Source organism: Trachurus trachurus, assembly GCF_905171665.1.
Source record: "Trachurus trachurus genome assembly, chromosome: 3".
Taxonomy (NCBI): domain Eukaryota; kingdom Metazoa; phylum Chordata; class Actinopteri; order Carangiformes; family Carangidae; genus Trachurus; species Trachurus trachurus.
The window spans coordinates 1,679,571-1,698,433 of NC_139893.1; the positions used below are offsets into that span (position 1 = coordinate 1,679,571).

General features: G+C 43.5%; 1 protein-coding gene across 1 annotated transcript in view; it reads left to right on the forward strand.

Annotated features, from left to right (window-relative positions):
* The first annotated feature begins 302 nt into the window (after positions 1-302).
* The window catches only part of dmxl2 (Dmx-like 2), a 102,116-nt gene continuing 83,555 nt past the window's right edge, over positions 303-18,863 (forward strand). Inside the window, exons 1-5 of the mRNA XM_083997445.1 lie at positions 303-706; positions 15,270-15,395; positions 16,193-16,264; positions 16,398-16,476; positions 18,313-18,451. Coding sequence (XP_083853571.1) covers positions 620-706; positions 15,270-15,395; positions 16,193-16,264; positions 16,398-16,476; positions 18,313-18,451 — 503 coding nt within the window. The 5' untranslated portion in view covers positions 303-619. The remainder of the gene's footprint in view (positions 707-15,269; positions 15,396-16,192; positions 16,265-16,397; positions 16,477-18,312; positions 18,452-18,863) is intronic.

Here is an 18,863-nt window from a genome sequence, read left to right on the forward strand (position 1 = left end):
TTTATTTCAGAAAGAAGTCATATCAACTCCATATGTAATAACTTATTGGAACCACTTTATTAATAACCTAATTAGATTTATTTTTGACTAGATATAAGACAAATATTCTTGGTAATTTTGAGTTTTTGCAGTGCAGCAGCAGCAGTAGGTGAGCTACAGCAGCCAGTGTCGGTGCGGATCTACTTCCCTCAGATCTAGGAGGATTCAGTCGTGCCTGGATAACGTCGTGAACGCGCATGTCAGGTTCGCTGCAGAGAATCCGCTGCTGCTGCCTCGGCGTTCACGACTAATCGTGAGGAGGAGGAGGAGAAGGAGGAGGAGGATGTTGACAGTGAGGACGGACATAGACAGGGACAGGGACTCGAACAGGGCTGAGTGACAGTAGGCCGGTCCAGGTGAGCGCTCATCCACACGGATCTAACAACACACACACCATCGGCCTTGCAGGAGCTGCAGGAGGAGCAGCAGGAGGAGGAGGAGCAGCAGGAGGAGGAAACAGGCCGAGCACCGAGCTGATGGAAGCCCCTGGACTCGATCTAGACCTAGACCCATAATAATAATCCAGATAATAAACTAACTGCAGCTGCGTAGAGAGAAGAGAAGCAGAAGGAGGAAGAAGATGCATCTGCACCAGGTTCTGACCGGGGCTGTGAACCCGGGGGACTGCTGCTACTCGGTGGGGAGCGTGCACGATGTCCCGTTCACGGTGAGCAGCCTTCATCTGTTAGAGAATACATTTATTATGATGAGGAGGAGGATGACACACACACACACACACACACACATACACACACAGGCTCACTAGCCGCTAGCTAGGGCAGTTAGCATGCAGGCTAGTGAGAGAGTGAGTTAGCTGGTTGGCTAATGTTACAACGGCAGTGGATGGGTTCTGGCTAGCAGCGCAGTGCAGGCTAACCGGGGCGGACAGGAGGGGGGAAGGAGGGGGGGGGCAAATGGGGCATCCTCTGCTCCATTGCCCCCCCTCCTCCCCCACCTGCCCCCCCCCCCAGCCTGGAGGTTTAGCTCCAGCTCCAGGTGACCTTTAGCTGAAGGGAATCCCTGCGTAACGAGCCGCGCGTAACCGGGAAAATTGCGCACCAGCACCACAGCACAGTGTGTGAAGACAAGAGCTGTGTATATGTATGTGTGTGTGTGTGTGTGTGTTCATTGTGTGTGTGCACGGTGTTTTCAGTGTGTGTTGTGTGTCGGTGTGTGTGTGGCTAAAGCTAAGCTCGCTACCATTTGGCGTTAAATCCCTCTCACGGATCATTAGCTCGCTGTCATCCCAGCATCAGCTGCGCCAGCCGTGACGTAGAGAGCCTTATATGGAGACATGATGAGGAGGGGGGGGGGGGGGGGGGGGCTGGGTGGATGGTAAAATGTTAAAATAAGAGACATCAGGCATCATCTTCTTTATCTTCATCTTCCTCATCACACCATCTGTGTCCTATATGAGTGCTGCTCATGGATGTATTGGTGCTGCTGGGCCGGTGTTATGGCCCAACTGGTTTCTGATTTAACTGGCTGCTCAGTAGCCTACGGTAACCAGTTAAATCAGAAACCAGTTGGGCCATAACACCACGGCTGCATTTCTACTGTTCTACTGTTCTGACACCTGAAGCATTTCTCATGCAGCGTCATGTTGACAGGTTGAACATGAAACGCAGGGCCGGTCCTAGGATGTTGGTGGCCCCCTAAACAAGGTTTTTGTTTGTGGCCCTGCACTCTAAAGCGCAAACACCAAATCACTGGTTAAAACTGAACACAGACGTGTTTATGCCCTCTGAGGTGTCGACTTTTACATATTTTCTTAAATGTATCTTTTTAAGACACTTGCAGATTTAACAATACTCAAGTGTTTTATGTCTAAATATTAGAACCTCCGCTGTAAGCACACTGAGGCCAGTTTGTCCTAGAACACTGTAGAAAGAAATAATTTAGGCCAAATGCTGGAAATTTGAGGTCTGTTTTTTGAAAAAAAATTCAAATCCCTTGTGAAAACACTCCTTCAGTCATGAGAATGAACTGTCTTGGTGCTTGAAATAGGATATGAATACAATAATAGATACGTGTAGAAAACAAGTCTAAAATGACTTTTTGTAAAATTGCTTTTTGAGCATTGAGTCATTCTGCCGTTCTATTTTCACCAAATGTCTCAAATGTGGTACAAAAGAAGCTGAATATTGACTTCACATTACATATAAAGCTCATAGCTGCACGTGCAGACCTCAGGATGTTTAAATGACTTGATGAACCCCGGTACCTTTCTGATCATGTGGCCCCCCACCTAACGGCTGTGGCCCTAAACAACCACGTAGAGTGTTAATGCCAGGGGCCGGCCCTGATGAAACGCTATGAAAACCAGAGTTTACAGTCTCATGCCCTATTCGCACGGGATTAGTAGCCTATTGCATGCTGCTACTCATCATGTCCATCTCAATATCCTCCGAAATTTCACTCTTTTTATGGATCTGAGCTTGCTGTTTCTTCAAATGGGTCTCGACACTCCTGTATTTGCACCTGAAATGGTGTCAAAACTGCAGATCATAATTTCCCCCGCAGCCTCCATGTTTCAACCGGGAAAGAAATAGAAAAAGGTGCACAATAAACACAACAAATACCCCCCAATCACTGAGATGCAGGTTTGCACGGGACTAGTATTATCACTGGACGTTAAAATAAGAGACATCAGGCATCATCTTCTTCATCTTCGTCTTCATTAAACCATCTGTGTCCTATGAGTGCTGCTGGAGCGGCTGCAGTTCAGTTCTAAACTGTTCAGACCTAGTGGTGTAGTCAAGACCACCAACCGAACCCCAGACCAAGACCAGAGTAAACCACAACTGAGACTTTTAGGGGGATGAGACTGAATCAAGAAGACCGAGAACAAACCAATGAGAGACCATTTCCAAGTCCCAGTCCTCATAATAACCATGTGTCTTGGTCAGGTGTGTCAAACTCATTTAAGTTGTATACATCATAATTTGATCTCCAGTGGGCCGAGCCAGTAAAATGATAGCATTGTAACCTATAAATAACAATAACTCTAAACTTTCGCTTTGTTTTAGTGCAAAGAAGTACATTATTAAGATGTTTATAGAATAGAATAGAGAATAGAGAATACTTTATTCATCCCTAGCAGGGAAATTCAAATTAGTCCAGTAGCTCACACAACAACGACACAAAAAAGAAAGAAAGATGAACACAAAAAACATTTTAAGAAGTGTTATATAACACGATTGCAGCAGGAACAAATTACCTCTTAAATCTTTCAGTTCTGCAGGTCAGGGAGATGAGCCTTTTACTGCGGCTGCTCCTCTGACCTGTGAGGGTTTTGTGTAGAGGGTGGGCCTTTTACAAAACATTTTATTAAACAACCTGAAATTTCTCCACAAAAATATGTGCGATTCCAAAATATTATGCCTCTTCTACTATGTAATTTTCACACTTGGCAAATTCCGTTTAGACTAATCTGATAGATTAGCCGGGCTAACGGTTAGCTACCTGTTTAACTTTAATAACTCAGTGACTCAATAAACGCTCCATGAAAAAATATTTTCTCCAGCGGATATCTGAGTTCCAACATGACTGAGCTAACTGGAGTAGTTTCATGTCGTGTCCCACAACGGGAGGGTTTTAACAGCTGACGTCCTGATGTTAGCTTAGCTACTGCCGTTAGCTTAGCTGCTGCCATTAGCTCGTTAGCTGTCCCTGTCAGCTGAGCCACTGATGCTTTCTAGACACCGTGATTCCCCCAAACTGAATAAATACAACACATAGCAACACAAAACACACACACAGAAATAATAAAGTTTCTTCAATCATTTCAGATTTGTCTGAACGGTGATAAGGCGTGAAAAATATGATATATAGCTAAACTCTCGTTCGTTACTATTGATCTCATTCAAATTACGTGCTGGTTTTCTACCAGGAAGTAGAATGTAAACAACAAGGAGATTCGGTCTATTTGAATCATCTGGAACTAATTGAATTACTCTCTCTCTCTCTCTGTGCACATTCTCAAATATCAAATATCAGAGAGGACACGTCACGTCCTGATGTCCCTGGGTTTTATATTTACTGTCGTGTTTTTGTCTCAAGTCTGGCAACTTCCCAACATCTCATCTCATCTCATCTCCGACCGACCGTGCCTCAGGATGACGGAGAATGGCAGAATCCCGGTCAATACTCCATTAGCTGCTGCATCCAGACACGAGCAGCAGCTCCATCTGTCTATAATATTTCATATCTTTGTGTTTCCTCCCTGTGTGAAGCGTAGAGACTAGAGGACTGAGCTCTGAGTCTGAACGCCTCTGGAGCGTGAAACTAACGTGTTGAATCAGCTCCTGTGTTGAGAGCTGATGATGATGATGACTGTGTATATGGCTGGATGATCTTTCATAACTGATCTGAGTGGTTTAAAGGTATAATATGTAGGAATTGCCCCCATCTAGCAGTGCGGTTGCATATCTGAACGTATTCTTGATGTTGCATTCACCTGAAATCGGGCAGATGTCATACAGACAACAGACGCTGCATGTGTTGACAGGTTGAACATGAAACGCTAGGAAAACCAGAGTTATGTATATAGTTGCCCTATTTGCAAGGGGTTGGTATTACCTGGGGATGTCTGGTAATTTGTAAATTACCCCCCTACGTCTGTATTTTACTCTAATTTACTGACATTAAAGCCCCAGTATGTAACTTATTTGGCTTTTTATTAGCAAAAATCAAACATGTCTTTCATAAATCCGTATTTCACTGAAGGTGAATCACAGCTGCATACCAATGAAAGCTTTCTGGTTCCTTAGAATGAGTTGTTACAAGTCGTTACAAATACATAAGTGGGCGACGCACCGAACCGAGGCGTCCATGTTGCATCGTGACCGTAGGTAACCACGGAAACTGAGCGGAGCTGTGGGCTCGGCCTGTTAAAACTGTCACCACTGTGTAGTGTGAGGAAGGACGGAGGCACCGGTGTTGCATTCAGGTGCAGTCAGGCAGACGGCCGTCGGCAAACCAACCGGATGTCATTTTACTCCACCAGAGAAAGACGGTAAAACGATACCACATCACCATGACAACATATTGTCACGTGTATTGTTTTGCCTCGTGCTGGCGGACCACTTGTTTACATAGACGCTTGTTTATCCTGTTACATGCAGCGTCTGTTGTCTGTCTGACGTCTGCCCGATTTCACCTGAATGCAACATCAAGAATACGTTCAGATATGCAACCGCACCGCTAGATGGGGGGAATTCCTACACATTATACCTTTAAGGCTCCGATATGACGTCAAAGCTGTGCACATCATGTACTCATAAAATGTCAAAGCAGCAACGTGACTTTGTAACAGTGTGCAGTTGTTGTCGGGGTAACGGGCCGTCATGGCATTTGTATTGCATGCTGCTACTCATGTCCATCTCAATATCCTGCGAAGTTTCGCTCTTTTTATGGATCTGAGTTTGCTGTTTCTTCGAATGGGTCTCCTCCAGTACCGAGACGAGACTGTATTTGCACCTGAAATGGTGTCAGACTTGCCGCTCATAATTTCCCCCGCAGCCTCCATGTTTCAACCGGGAAAGAAGTAGAAAAAGGCACGCAATACGGGACTAGTGTTATCACTGGACATCTGTGTTTGGTGAAATATGGTCAGTAATTTGCGGTTGAATTTTTACTTTACAAATTACAAACATGGCGCATTCATACAGGATCAAGATCACAGACGTCCTCCGTGCTTATTACAAATTACCAGAGGTCCCCCGGTAATAGTAATCCTGTGCGAATAGGACTTTATGCTGCGTTCGATTGCACTCGGAACTCGGAAAAATCCAACCTCTGAGTCGGAAAAGTGCAAGTGTGCAACGGCCCTTGAACTCGGGATTCCGACTCGGGAATTCGTGTAGGATCCAAGCAGCCCGAGTAGGTTGGAAATACGTAGAAAAACGTCAAAGCAAAATGGCGCCGCACACCATGAGAGGGAAACAGTCACTTTCTCCTCAACCTTTAGTCTGTTATGTGTCGTTTAATTTAAGCATTTGTGTTACTAAAAGCGTAGGATGACTTTGTAGTGGTATTTGCACTCCCACTCTGTTAATTAAATGTGACCGTAGTAGGGACGAAAAAGCACAGTAACAGTGTTCAAAATATTATAGTTTTTCCCATATTTAAACTATAATGATGATATTTAGGTGTAATACTGAGAGTTGACACCTGCGCGACTTGCAGAAGTCATACTTAACAGCATACGACGTTTCTCTTTCTCTCTCTCCCTTAAGTAGCTGATGTAGGACTTCCCCAGAATAATTTCTAAATGCTCTCGAAAGACATCCAAACAAACATTTCCGAGGTTGTGCAATGAGTGCAATCGAACGCAGCATTTAGTCTGCAGGTTTCATCCAGTTGCACATGTTTGGTAAAGGCTCACAGCTGCTGATGATGATGATGATGATGATGATGCAGGTCCAGGAGCAGACAGGAGGGGTGTGGCTTCGTCTGATTGGAAGATTGACTGATCTGATGAATTAAAAACAGTCGTAGCAAACGGGTGTAGGGGTCTGAATACTTTCTGAACAGGGAGGTTGTTTCACTCTGCACTGACCCCAGATCAGATCAGATCACATCAGATCAGATCAGGGCAGTTTCCAGATGTAAACAGGCACCGGGGGTTTGGTACCGGGGGGGTCAGATCGTTGAATCTGCTGGTTCAACCTCCCATGATGCAACAGGGCGACCACTGTATGTGTGTGTGTGTGTGTGTTTGGTGTTTTCTCTCTGTGTCTGAGGGTATTTGAAGAACACTAGACATCGTGTCCGATGCAGTTACACTCACACTGACCCCCCCGGGGCTCCTGGGCCTAACCCCCAACCCCAACCCCAACCCCCCCTCCCCACACACACGCACACACACACACACACACAGCTACTAACCTACAGCCGCCATGTAAGGAGCATTAGACTCGTTTTCCTTCCTGGTTGTGATCTTGCACCTGTGATGACTCAGCAGAATTTGGTCAATGACTGGACAGGTTTGTTTGTGCAGCCTCCTCCTCCGGCAGATGTTGGTCAGGCTGAGTGAGTCAGATGATGATGATGATGATGATGGGATGGATGCTGTTGGTCGACGGCCATTTTCTGGTCTTTTTTTTTTTTACCAACTCACTCATATCCAATCAGTCTAATTGACTTTTCTCTGTGATGGAGCTGCAGAAACATCTCAGACTCAGACGTGACCCAAGTGTTAATGGAACTGATCCAGAGTCAGAACAGGACACGACGACTCTGCAGTTTGTTTTTCTGCTTTGTCATTATGGGGTGTTTGATTAATTTGATCATTTAAAGGTGCATTGTGTAGGAATTCCTCCATCTAGCGTTTCGGTTGTATATCGCAAGCAACTCAATGGTATTTTTCATGCTGCATTCACATGAAATTGGGCAGACGGCAGACGGACCACATTGAACTGTACTAGACAACTAGTACAGTTCAGTTTGTCAGATGTATAGCTACATGTTTGATTGACAATCCCATTTGCATCTATAAAAATGACTGAGGAGAGATGAACAGACTAAGAAGTTTATCCTATTGGAAAAAAAAACAGATGTTTTCATTAGAAAAAAGCTCATAAATCACAGCATATTGCAATATTTTTAAAGGTACATTGTGTAGGAATTCCTCCCATCTAGCGTTGTGGTTGTATATCGCAAGCAACTCAATGGTATTTTTCATGTTGCATTCACGTGAAATTGGGCAGACGGCAGACGGATATGAACGGCTAATTCAGAGCTGAAAGGAACACTTCACTTTGTTGATGGGGGGGGGGTTACTGATTAGTGAAAAACAGACTGAAGAACCAAATAATCAATTTTCCTGAATAGATAACAGGAGAATTTACACAATGTCCCTTTAATGAGATTTGAAGGTGAAAAGCTGCGACGTGGAAAAGAAGAGAAGGAGTGAATGAATGAATGAATCCTGCAGATTAAACCAGTTTGTTGGGTTTGATGCTGCAAACCTGCAGATGTCTGAGGAGCTAAAAATAGAAAACTCATGTGTGAGCTAGAAACAGAGAGAGTTCATACACTCGTCATCGTCTTCATCATCATCATCATCATCATCATCATCATCTTCATCATCACCATCATCATCATCTTCATCATCATCCTGCTGCTCAGTGCTTCAGGTGGAGTTGTTGTTGTTGTTGTAATGAGGATCAGATGTTGTAGAGAGAATGTCAGACAGGACTTTCTGAGATTACATCAATCCTGAATATTGTGCAAGTGTGAATTTTACAGAATGTCCTCAGTCAGGCCTTTTAAAGGACAATTCCAGGCAAATTCAACTGGGGGCTGTATGTTCCTAACATTTCAGGTCTAAAAGAAGGAATCTGAAGAATTTCAGTTCATTTGTTTATTATTTGTTTATTTGGATCCCCATTAGCTGTTACAACTGCAACAGCTACTCTTCCTGGGGTCCAGTTTAAAGCAGAAGTAAGCAATCCGGTCGTTTTGGCTAATGCTGCGTTCCAGGCAGGCTTTTGAAATCGTAAATTACAGCTTCAAGTCACAACTTACGACTTTGTAGCGTTCCAGGCAACCCACTCGTGTTTCTCCGACCTGTTTTACCTGTGAAATTCACTATAACGGCCACTCGTAACTTCTGACCGGTGAACTCGTACCAGATCGAACTGGTACGACTTCACAGGTCGGAAAAACACGAGTTACGGGCTGCCTTGAACGCACCATAACGTCTTGTCAGCCGATGGAGTTAGCAGCCCCCGCCCTCGTCATGGATCTATTGGTCCTCGTCCCTACGTCACCACATTCAGGCGCATCCCTTGGCTGCACACACAGAGAGGACTGCCCCTTTATGCCGTTCTCTCTCCTCATTGGATAAAGGTTGTAGGATACAAGGAAAGTTTTCTCCTGGGCTCAGAGCAGAGCAGAGTGACTGACAGACCCGTGTTTCAGACCAAACACTCTATAGAAGTGATTGCTGCAAAAAGAACATCAAGTTAAAAGACTGGTGGAGTAAACAGACCACACTGGACAATCCTGCACATGCAACAAGCTGATGTGAACGTCATTCACATGCATCCACACCGCTACACTAACTGTAATCATAAATATACATTCATATCAGCATCACATAACCTCAAGCATACATTAATCCATTCACTCACATACAGTATGTCCATAGTTTGAGTCATAATACATTCATTTCCATATACACATAGCCTATGTTCGTATCATTTCCTGCTGTTGAGAAGTTTGGTTGATACAGGCACAAAGGAATGTTTGTATGGATTGTGCCTGCACAAGGGAAGCCTATATCTCTTTCCAGAGTTCAGGAGAGTATATTCACTATTCAGCACATGAGAACTATCTGTTAAAATGGCATCTGCCTGTCTGATCGTCGCCTGCTCAAAAAGGTCCTGTGGATTTAGGGGGGGTGTTATTCCCATAATCTTGCCAGCAGTTTTGACAAGGCTTGAGATATCAGCTCTAGATTTAACAGTTAAGTTACCAAACCAGCTGGTGATACCATAGCGGAGTATTGACTCATTTGCTGCTCTATAAAAAATTTGCATAATATTTTTGCAAACTCCAAATACTCTGAGCCTACGTAGGAAATGGACACGTTGGTGAATTTTGGCACAAACATTGGCCACCTGTGTGCCCCAGCTCAAATCGCTGTCGACATAGACACCAAGGTACCTGAATGTTTTGACCTGCACAATGTCCTGGCCACGGACGGCCACAGGGCTCTGGTCTCCCATTGATCTAGGATCCAACAACATCTCAACAGTTTTAGTCGTATTAATGAGCAGCGAGTGGGCATCACACCAGTTGACAAACTTGTCAACCGCAAGTTGATGAACACTCAAATTAGTATGTTTGGTGAGCAGGCTAAGTATGAAAATAAACTTCTGGGTGCATGTTGGAGTCTCCATCTGACGCTGTCTGTGGCTTTGAGGGATGGAAACAGCCTCAGCAGCAGAACTTCAATCCGCTCCCATTCATCGCTGCCGTGGCGACGCGGGGACAGACACAACTACCGCACAACAGGCGACATTAAACTGAACATCTTCAGATTCCTTCTTTTACACCTAAAATGTTAGGAACATACATGCAGCCCCGAGTTGAATTTGCCCGGAATTGTCCTTTAAAAGGCCTGCATTCATTCATGATAGGATATCACTGTAGCAGGAACTGTTTAAAGGGAGATTCTGGTCAAATATCACTAACTTTTGTTTGTGAGTAGTGTAGGTTATAACTATATAGGCCCTGGGATCAAAGTCCATGTGTGTGTGTGTGTGTGTGTGTGTGTGTGTGTGTGTGTGTGTGTGTGTGTGTGTGTGTGTGTGTGTGTGTGTGTGTGTGTGTGTGTGTGTGTGTGTGTGTGTGTGTGTGTGTGTGTGTGTGTGTGTGTGTGTGTGTGTGGAGGTATTTTTCTAGGTGTGAGCAGCTGTGACTGTGAAACTGTTCACATGACCGACTGTGAGAGAAGGAGCGAAGGAAGAAGTGATCTCTCTCTCTTTCTCTCTCTCACTTCCTCTTATCAGTTTTCATTACCACAGCACATGACTGTGTTCACTGGTCTTCAACCCCCCCCCCCCCCCCCCCCCCCCGGGTTCATGTCAGAGGTCAGTTCGGTCTCTGTGTCTGTGGCTCCAACCAGAAACACAGCAGATAGATTTACAGTCACAGCAGCAACAACAACAACAACAGACTTCTTCCTGTAAATTAAAGATAATCCATGTAAATCACGTTTCCAGTAGAGAGACGTGATAATAAACACCTGACACTTCGCTGTGTTGCTTCTGTCACTGTTAATGTGTGACAGAGGTTTATTAGAGGCAGCGATGTGACTCTGTCTGACTGTTATATATATATATATAGGCCTATACATCTATACATGTCAATAACACAGCTTCATTAAAGGGACATTGTGTAGGAATTCCTCCCATCTAGCATTGCGGTTGTGTATCGCAAGCAACTCAATGGTATTTTTCATGCTGCATTCACATGAAATTGGGCAGAGGGCAGACGGACGACAGCCGCTGGATGAACTTGTTCACATTAACACACATTTTAAACCAGGGGAGGGACAAACTTTAAAGGTCGGAACGTATTCTTGATGTTGCATTCACCTGCAATCGGGCAGACGTCAGACAGACAACAGACGCTGCACGTAACGGCATAAACAAGCCTCTATGTAAACAAGTGACAGGAAGTTCAGTTTAACTCAACTCAACTTTATTTATATATCACTTTAAAACAACCGTAGTTGAAAACAAAGTGCTGCACATAGAGACATGAAACAATTAAAAGCAATAACATAAATCAAACAGACAGTAGAACAGTTGTTTCATTGTTTTTAAAAGTAAATTAGAAACAATAAAACACTAAATAAATAAAAGTAAAACCATGAAACACTAAAACAAGAGCAAGAGAGTCTCATGTGGAGTTGAAAACCAGGGAGTAAAAACGGGTTTTAAGACGAGTTTAAAGCCGATTCATTCACACTCATCAACTCAAGGTGTGTGCGTGCGTGCGTGCGTGCATGTGTGTGTCTGTGTGTGTGTGTGTGTCTGTGTGTCTGTGTGTGTATAGACTGTATATCCAGTGTGTGACGGTGACTGAGCTGCAGCTGTAGTGAAGCAGTTCCCTGTGTGTTGTTATGTTGTCGTGTTGCCGCCGTCGTCCTCGGCTGCTGTCACTCTAGATCGCAGCTCTGGCTGTAACGTTGTCCTGCTGTGTGTGTGTGTGTGTGTGTGTGTGTGTGTGTGTGTGTGTGAGTGTGTGTGTGTGTGTGTGTGTGAGTGTGTGTGTGTGTGTGTCCTCCTCCTGTTCTCCTGAATAATGCAGGCTGGGAGCGGTGTCGTCCCTCTGAGCTGCAGCAGTTGAAGCTGCTGCTGCTGCTGCTTCTGGATCAGTTTACCTGCTGCTCTTTATCCAAATCTTAACACAGTGTGGACACTAAACAAATGCTCCGTGTGTGTGTGTGTGTGTGTGTGTGTCTGTGTGTGTGTGTGTGTAATTATATCTTTAATGCACCTGGAAAACATGTGTTTATTATGTTGTGTGTATGTGTAATGTTCTTAGTGTGTGTGTGTGTGTGTGTGTGTGTGTGTGTGTGTGTGTGTCCTCCCTGTGCTGCACTCATCACCCTGCTGATGAAATATTCATAGTTGTGCTTTTTTTTAAAAACGTGTTCATACAGAGTAGAGCTGCAACTAACGGAACTTGGGTCATTATCAAAATACGGTGATTTTCCGAGTCAAACAAGTAAAAAATTTTAATTCAGTTTTCACAAATTTAATTTAGTGGGAACTATTTATTAGCATGTTGACCATGTTACCAACTATAATGGACAACTATAATATTTTTCTTTTTTTTTCATCTATCAAACGTATTGAGTTTTCTGTCATTGGTGTTACCACATGGTAACACCAATGACAGTAACACCAATGACAAATATCTATAAAAGGCTAATTACACAAAATAGTGTCCAAGCTAGCTCAAAGCCAGCATGAGTCAGCACCTTAAAATCTATAAATTATATTATTATTTTTTTCCCATAAAAATATTTCATTATAGCGCAAATCAAAGTAACACCAATGACACAAAAAAAGAACCACATTGAAAAATGACATTTTAATTGGAAATATCTTACTTTTTACTCATGAAAGAGACACTCACAATGTATTGTCTTAAATGGCTCTTTCTCTTCTTCTTCTTTCTGACCTTGGGAGTTCTCTTACATATTCTTAACCTTTCAAAATAATGGTCTGTGATACCAGTAACACCAATGACACCAAATCGAAGGACAGAATTCTTTTAAAAATATTTTTATTATTAAACAGCCAATTTAGATTTAATTTTATTCATATATTAAGCCCAGTGTTTGCTCATTATTGACCACTTTTTTTTTTTTTAAACAAAAAAGAGGAAATATTTTTACACTGTCCAATAGCATTGAACCATGGCAGTGGGACAAGTGTTTTTTTAGGTACAAAGGAAATTAAAACTGAAAAAAATAAAACAAAACAGTAAATATATAAAATGAAATTATCATCATCATTTAAAATGGTTTTAAATTACATAATTTTGGTTTAATGTGGATGATCTTTTTAAATTTTCAAGCATTTGTGTGTCTGGAAAGTGCAGGGACATGTTTTTCACCGTATTTTGATAATGACCCGGTTATCTCCATTATACATTGATTATTTAAACAATTAAAGGGATAGTTCAACATTTTGTCAAATTGGCCCATTGCCATAATCCCTATAGTCATAGCAGTAGGTTTGTTACCTTTAATTGTCGTTGCAAGCTGTTTTTAGAACGGCGGAGCAGAGCTGTGAGCTGCTCAGAGCTACGCTACGGAGGCTCATTATGGGATTTCTTGGTTTCCCTCATCAAACTCATCAAATACACAATCCAACAACTCCACAACGCTCTGGTGGACAAGTTGTGAGCTGCACATTCACCACGCTATGAGGTAATAACACAACGTTACCACACAGAGTTGTTTTAGAGGGAAATTCATGCAAAACCGCTGATGCACGTTGCCTTCAGGGACAGTTTTTCATCAACAGTCTCTGTATTTCCCTCTAAAACAACTCTGTGTGGTAACAATCAGTGTTTCCCAAACCACCAGACGACATCGTCCTCAAATGTCTTGTTTTGTCCACAAACCAAAGAGAGACTCAGTTTATCGTCATAAAGGAACAAAGAAACCAGAAATATTCACATTGAAGAAGCTGAAATCAGAGAATCTGGACTTTTTGGTGCAGTGAGGAGGAATGGAGCGTTACACTGATGCTGCATTCAGCTGCATTCACCTGCAGTCGGGCAGACGGCCGTCGCTAACAAACCAGATGTCGTTTTAGTCACAGAAGTCCAGAGAAAGCCGGTAAAACAATACCACATCGCCATGACAACATATTGTCACGTGTATTGTTTTGCCTCGTGCTGACGGACCACTTGTTTACATAGAGGCTTGTTTATGCCGTTACGTGCAGCGGCTGTCGTCCGTCTGCCCAATTTCAGGTGAATGCAGCATGAAAAATACGACTGAGTTGCTTGTGATATACAACCGCAACGCTAGATGGAGGAATTCCTACACAATGTACCTTTAAAAATATTGCAATATGCTGTGATTTATGAGCTTTTTTCAAATGAAAACATCTGTTTTTTTCTAATAGGATAAACTTCTTAGTCTGTTCATCTCTCCTCAGTCATTTTTATAGATGCAAATGGGATTGTCAATCAAACATGTAGCTACACATCTGACAAACTGAACTGCACTAGTTGTCTAGTACAGTTCATTGTCGTCCGTCTGCCGTCTGCCCAGTTCCACGTGAATGCAGCATGAAAAATATCATTGAGTTGCTTGTGATATACAACCACAACGAATTCCTACACAATGTCCCTTTAATGAAGCTGGAATCAGAGAATTTGGACACAAACTGATTATTAGATTATCAGAATAGTTGCCGATTAATTTAATAATCTAGTATTGTTGGATTAATCGATGAATTGTTGCAGCTCTACTACAGAAGCTTCAGACATGGAGGAGACTGAGAACACGTGTTATTTAAATCCTGATGTGTATGATGTTGATCTCCAGGTGTGTGGCTCATTGTGTATTTAAGCAATATATCACTCCAGGCCGTGGTCTCTGCTCATTCTACCACTCTAAGGGGCGTTGTTCCCCCTTAGAGTGGTAGAATGAGCATAGACCACGGACTGGAGTGATATATTGCTTTTATAAAACAGTTACGAATAATGACAATATGAAAGAGGGATACGCATCAATTTCATGTAGTTTTATTCAACCAGAAATACATATTATCCAATAAAAGCTGTTCCCAGCTGTCCAGACGTTAGCTCCAAGTAGCTCTGTCACTGCTCAGTCCCCTCTACCATTGTTAACCCTCTGGAGGTCAAAGTTCACCTTCAACATGTCAATTCCACTACGTAAAAACATCAACTGTCTGTTGCTACGGACTGCAACAGTCCGTTGTCATGGATACATGACAACAACTTCCATTCATACCAGTCATACGTTGCCTGAGGCGGAGTGATAGCCTACGCTGTGATAAGGCTTTAGAATAGTAGCCGTGGTATATGCTCATTATACCACGGTTAACAACCAATCAGATCGCCGGATTTCACCTTTATGTTTTATAATAATGTATGTATTGTGTGTGTATTAATGTGTGTATTAATGTGTATTAATGTGTGTGTGGTTGTGTGTCCCTCAGGCCTACGGTTCAGGCTGTGACGTGGTCATCCTGGCCAGTGACTTTGAGTGTGTGCAGATCATCCCTGGAGCTCAGCACGGGAACATCCAGGTGGGATGTGTGGAGTGTTCACACCAGCTGGGACGGGTGAGTCCACACACACTACACAATACACACTATACACACACACACACACACACACACACACACACACACACACACACACACACACACACACACACACACACACACACACACACACACACACACACACACACACACGTTACACAACGACACTATCAGTTACACACCAACATGAAGCCTGAGTTGCTGCGGCCGAGTTCTCCTCCGTCCTGCTTCCTGCACAGTTCCCCACCACCTCCTCCTCCCTCCTCCTCCTCCTCTTCCTTCTCTTCCTCCCTCCTCCTCCTCTTCCCTTCTTCTCCTCCTCCTCTTCTTTTTCCTTCTCCTTCCTATTCTTCCTCCCCCCTCCTCTTCTTCTTTTTCCTTCTCCTCCTCTTCCTCTTCTTTCTCCTCCTCTTCCTTCTCTTCCTCCTCCATCCTCCCTCCGTCCTCCTCCTCTTCCCTTCTCCTCCTCATCTTCTTCTTTTTCCTTCTCCTTCCCATTCTTCTTCATTCCTCCATCCTCCTCCCCCCTCCTCTTCCTCCTCCCCCTCTTCCTCCTCCTTTTCCTCCTCCTCCTCCCCCCTCCTCTTCCTCCTCCCCCTCTTCCTCCTCCTTCTCCTCCTCCTCCTCCTCCTCCATCCTGTGTGAATGACTGTGCAGAAGCTGTGAGTAATGTTGTGATGATGAAGATGATGATGATGATGATGATGATGATGATGATGATGATGATGAAGATGATGATGATGATGATGATGATGATGATGATGATGAAGATGATGATGATGATGATGATGAAGAGCTCTGCTGTGTGTTTCCAGATCGCTGCGTCCTATGGAAACACCGTGTGCATCTTCGAGCCGCTCTGCACCAACACAAACAAACGCCACAAGGTGAGAAACACAAACACAAACAGCTGCAGCAGCTCCACATCTGGACCTGGACCTGGACCAGGTCTCTGTGATCATCTCAGTAACTCTTCATCTTTTCTTTCTTTGTGTCGCTCTCTCTCTCTGTCGCCAACAGCAACTGAACTACCAGTGGCAGAAGACAGGACAGTTCTTCCTGGACGCCATCACCTACAACCTGGCCTGGGACCCACAAGGTACAGTACGACTCAGCTGTCGTAATTACCGTTTTTTACAATCTGGACCTTATTTCTAGCATAAAATCCGATCATTTCCTCCCCCAGATAACTTTGGTGTCATTACAAGTGGTTGTGATGAAATGAGCTCCAGCCGAGAGGCGCGTATATCCATATCCACCTTTTTCCGAACGTCAAAAACGTAGCCAGTTTTGCCGGTTTTGCTCTTCCGGTGGAATTTTATGTTTACGTTTCCATGGTTTCGGTAGTCGTGGTAAATGCATGGATTTCTTTTTTTTTTTTTTTTTTTTCAATGAAAATCTGTAAAAGGCATGGATCATCACAGCAGCTTTTAACAATGGATATCACACAGACTGACATCCGTGTTAAAAGCCAGCGTTAATAGATCCATGCGTTTACCGCAACTATGACAACGCCTGAAAACCATGGAAACGTAAACGTACAATTCCACCAAACCGGCAAAACTGGAAGCCAGTTTTGACCATAGATGACGTTCAGAAAGTTGTGGATACTGGAGTCTACAGGGCAGCAGAATGCAGCCTCTAAATAACACATTATCTGCAGAGAAACTCCTTCATTTCACCAAGATTTAGTTCTGATAGGCTAGTGCTATTCCCCTCTGAGTCCGGGGTTAGCTGTTATCAACATCCGGGGTCTGTAGGTTGACCTAGTGACCTCTGACCTGGATGATCATCTCACTAAAGCTCTAGTTGAGATAAAAATGGACCCGAATGCCGAAGCAGAATGATTATTATCAGAATGAGTCGCTCGGCGCTCAGAGATGACATCATCCAGGTCAGAGGTCAGTAGGTCAACCTACAGACCCCGGATGTTGATAACAGCTAACCCCGGACTCAGAGGGGAATAGCACTAGCCTATCAGAACTAAATCTTGGTGAAATGAAGGAGTTTCTCTGCAGATAATGTGTTATTTAGAGGCTGCATTCTGCTGCCCTGTAGACTCCATTATACGGATATACGCGCCTTTCGGCTGGAGCTCATTTCATCACAACCACTTGTAATGACACCAAAGTTATCTGGGGGAGGAAATGATCGGATTTTATGATAGAAATCAGATGACCTGATGAAGACCCAAGTGGTCGAAACGTTGTCCTAATACATTTTTTGGGAGCTTGATTATAGCAGTTGTGCGGACATTCTGTCTGTTTTTCCTTCTTGTTGTTTTTTGTCCTGCACCTGCTCATTGTCTTGGCTGTGCGTGCACTGTCCTCTCTTGCTACTGGGTTTTCTGATTCACATAGATTTTATTTTTTTTATTTAACCTTTATTTACCCAGGCAGAATCAATTAAGAACAAGTTCTTATTTACAATGATGGCCTGACAAGAGGCATAAGCTTCTTGAGGGGAGGGGGGAGGGGGGCTGTGAGGGAGAAAAGATAGGTTAAAAGACAATAGCAAATATGCACAACTATACAAACATTCAGCAAAAAAACAAGGCATAAAAGTTAATAACAAGGATATTCAAGCATAGATAATAGACAAGATTTTTACAAGCATAAAAGAGTAAATAGCCAAGATTTTTACAGACACTACAGGACTCTTTAGAGAGCCCAAAAGATTTTGATTTGATTTGATCTAACGCTGGTCATATATTAAGAGATACTTGAAATATTTTGTGTAAACAATGAGTAATGTAACTTATATTTTGACTATATTTGATTTTACACATTCATAGTGTTGTGAAATTAATGAATGCAGAATAATCGTGATAATCGTAACTCTGTGATTATTTGTCTGACAATAATCGTACCAAGATAATCTATAATTGTGACCTCCCTATGTGTAACGCTGCGCCCGTGTGTCTGTCTCTCCTCAGGGAACCGTATCCTGGCGGCGACGGAGCGGCTGCAGCTGTGGGCGCCGCCGCTGGCCGACGCTCTGATCGAGGAGGAGGAGCTGACGGACGACAAACCTCACCCCGTCCTCAACGACTGGACCTGCGTCTGGCAGTGCAAGTGGGTTCAGGCCTCGGTGCTTCATGTTCCAGTGTTGAAATGTAGGAAACAGCACTCCAAGTTTCCTTTAAAGGGATAGTTCACGTTTTGGCAAATTGCCCCATTGTCATAATCCCTATCGTCATAGCAGTAGGTTCGTTACCTTTAATTGTCGGTGCAAGCTGTTTTTAGAACGGCGGAGCAGAGCCGTGAGCTGCTCAGAGCTACGCTACGGAGGCTCATTATGGGATTTCTTGGTTTCCCTCATCATCAAACTCATCAAATACACAATCCAACAACTCCACAACGCTCTGGTGGACAAGTTGTGACCTGCACATTCACCACGTTATGAGATAATAACACAACGTTACCACACAGAGTTGTTTTAGAGGGAAATACAGAGACTGTTGATGAAAAACTGTCCCTGAAGGCA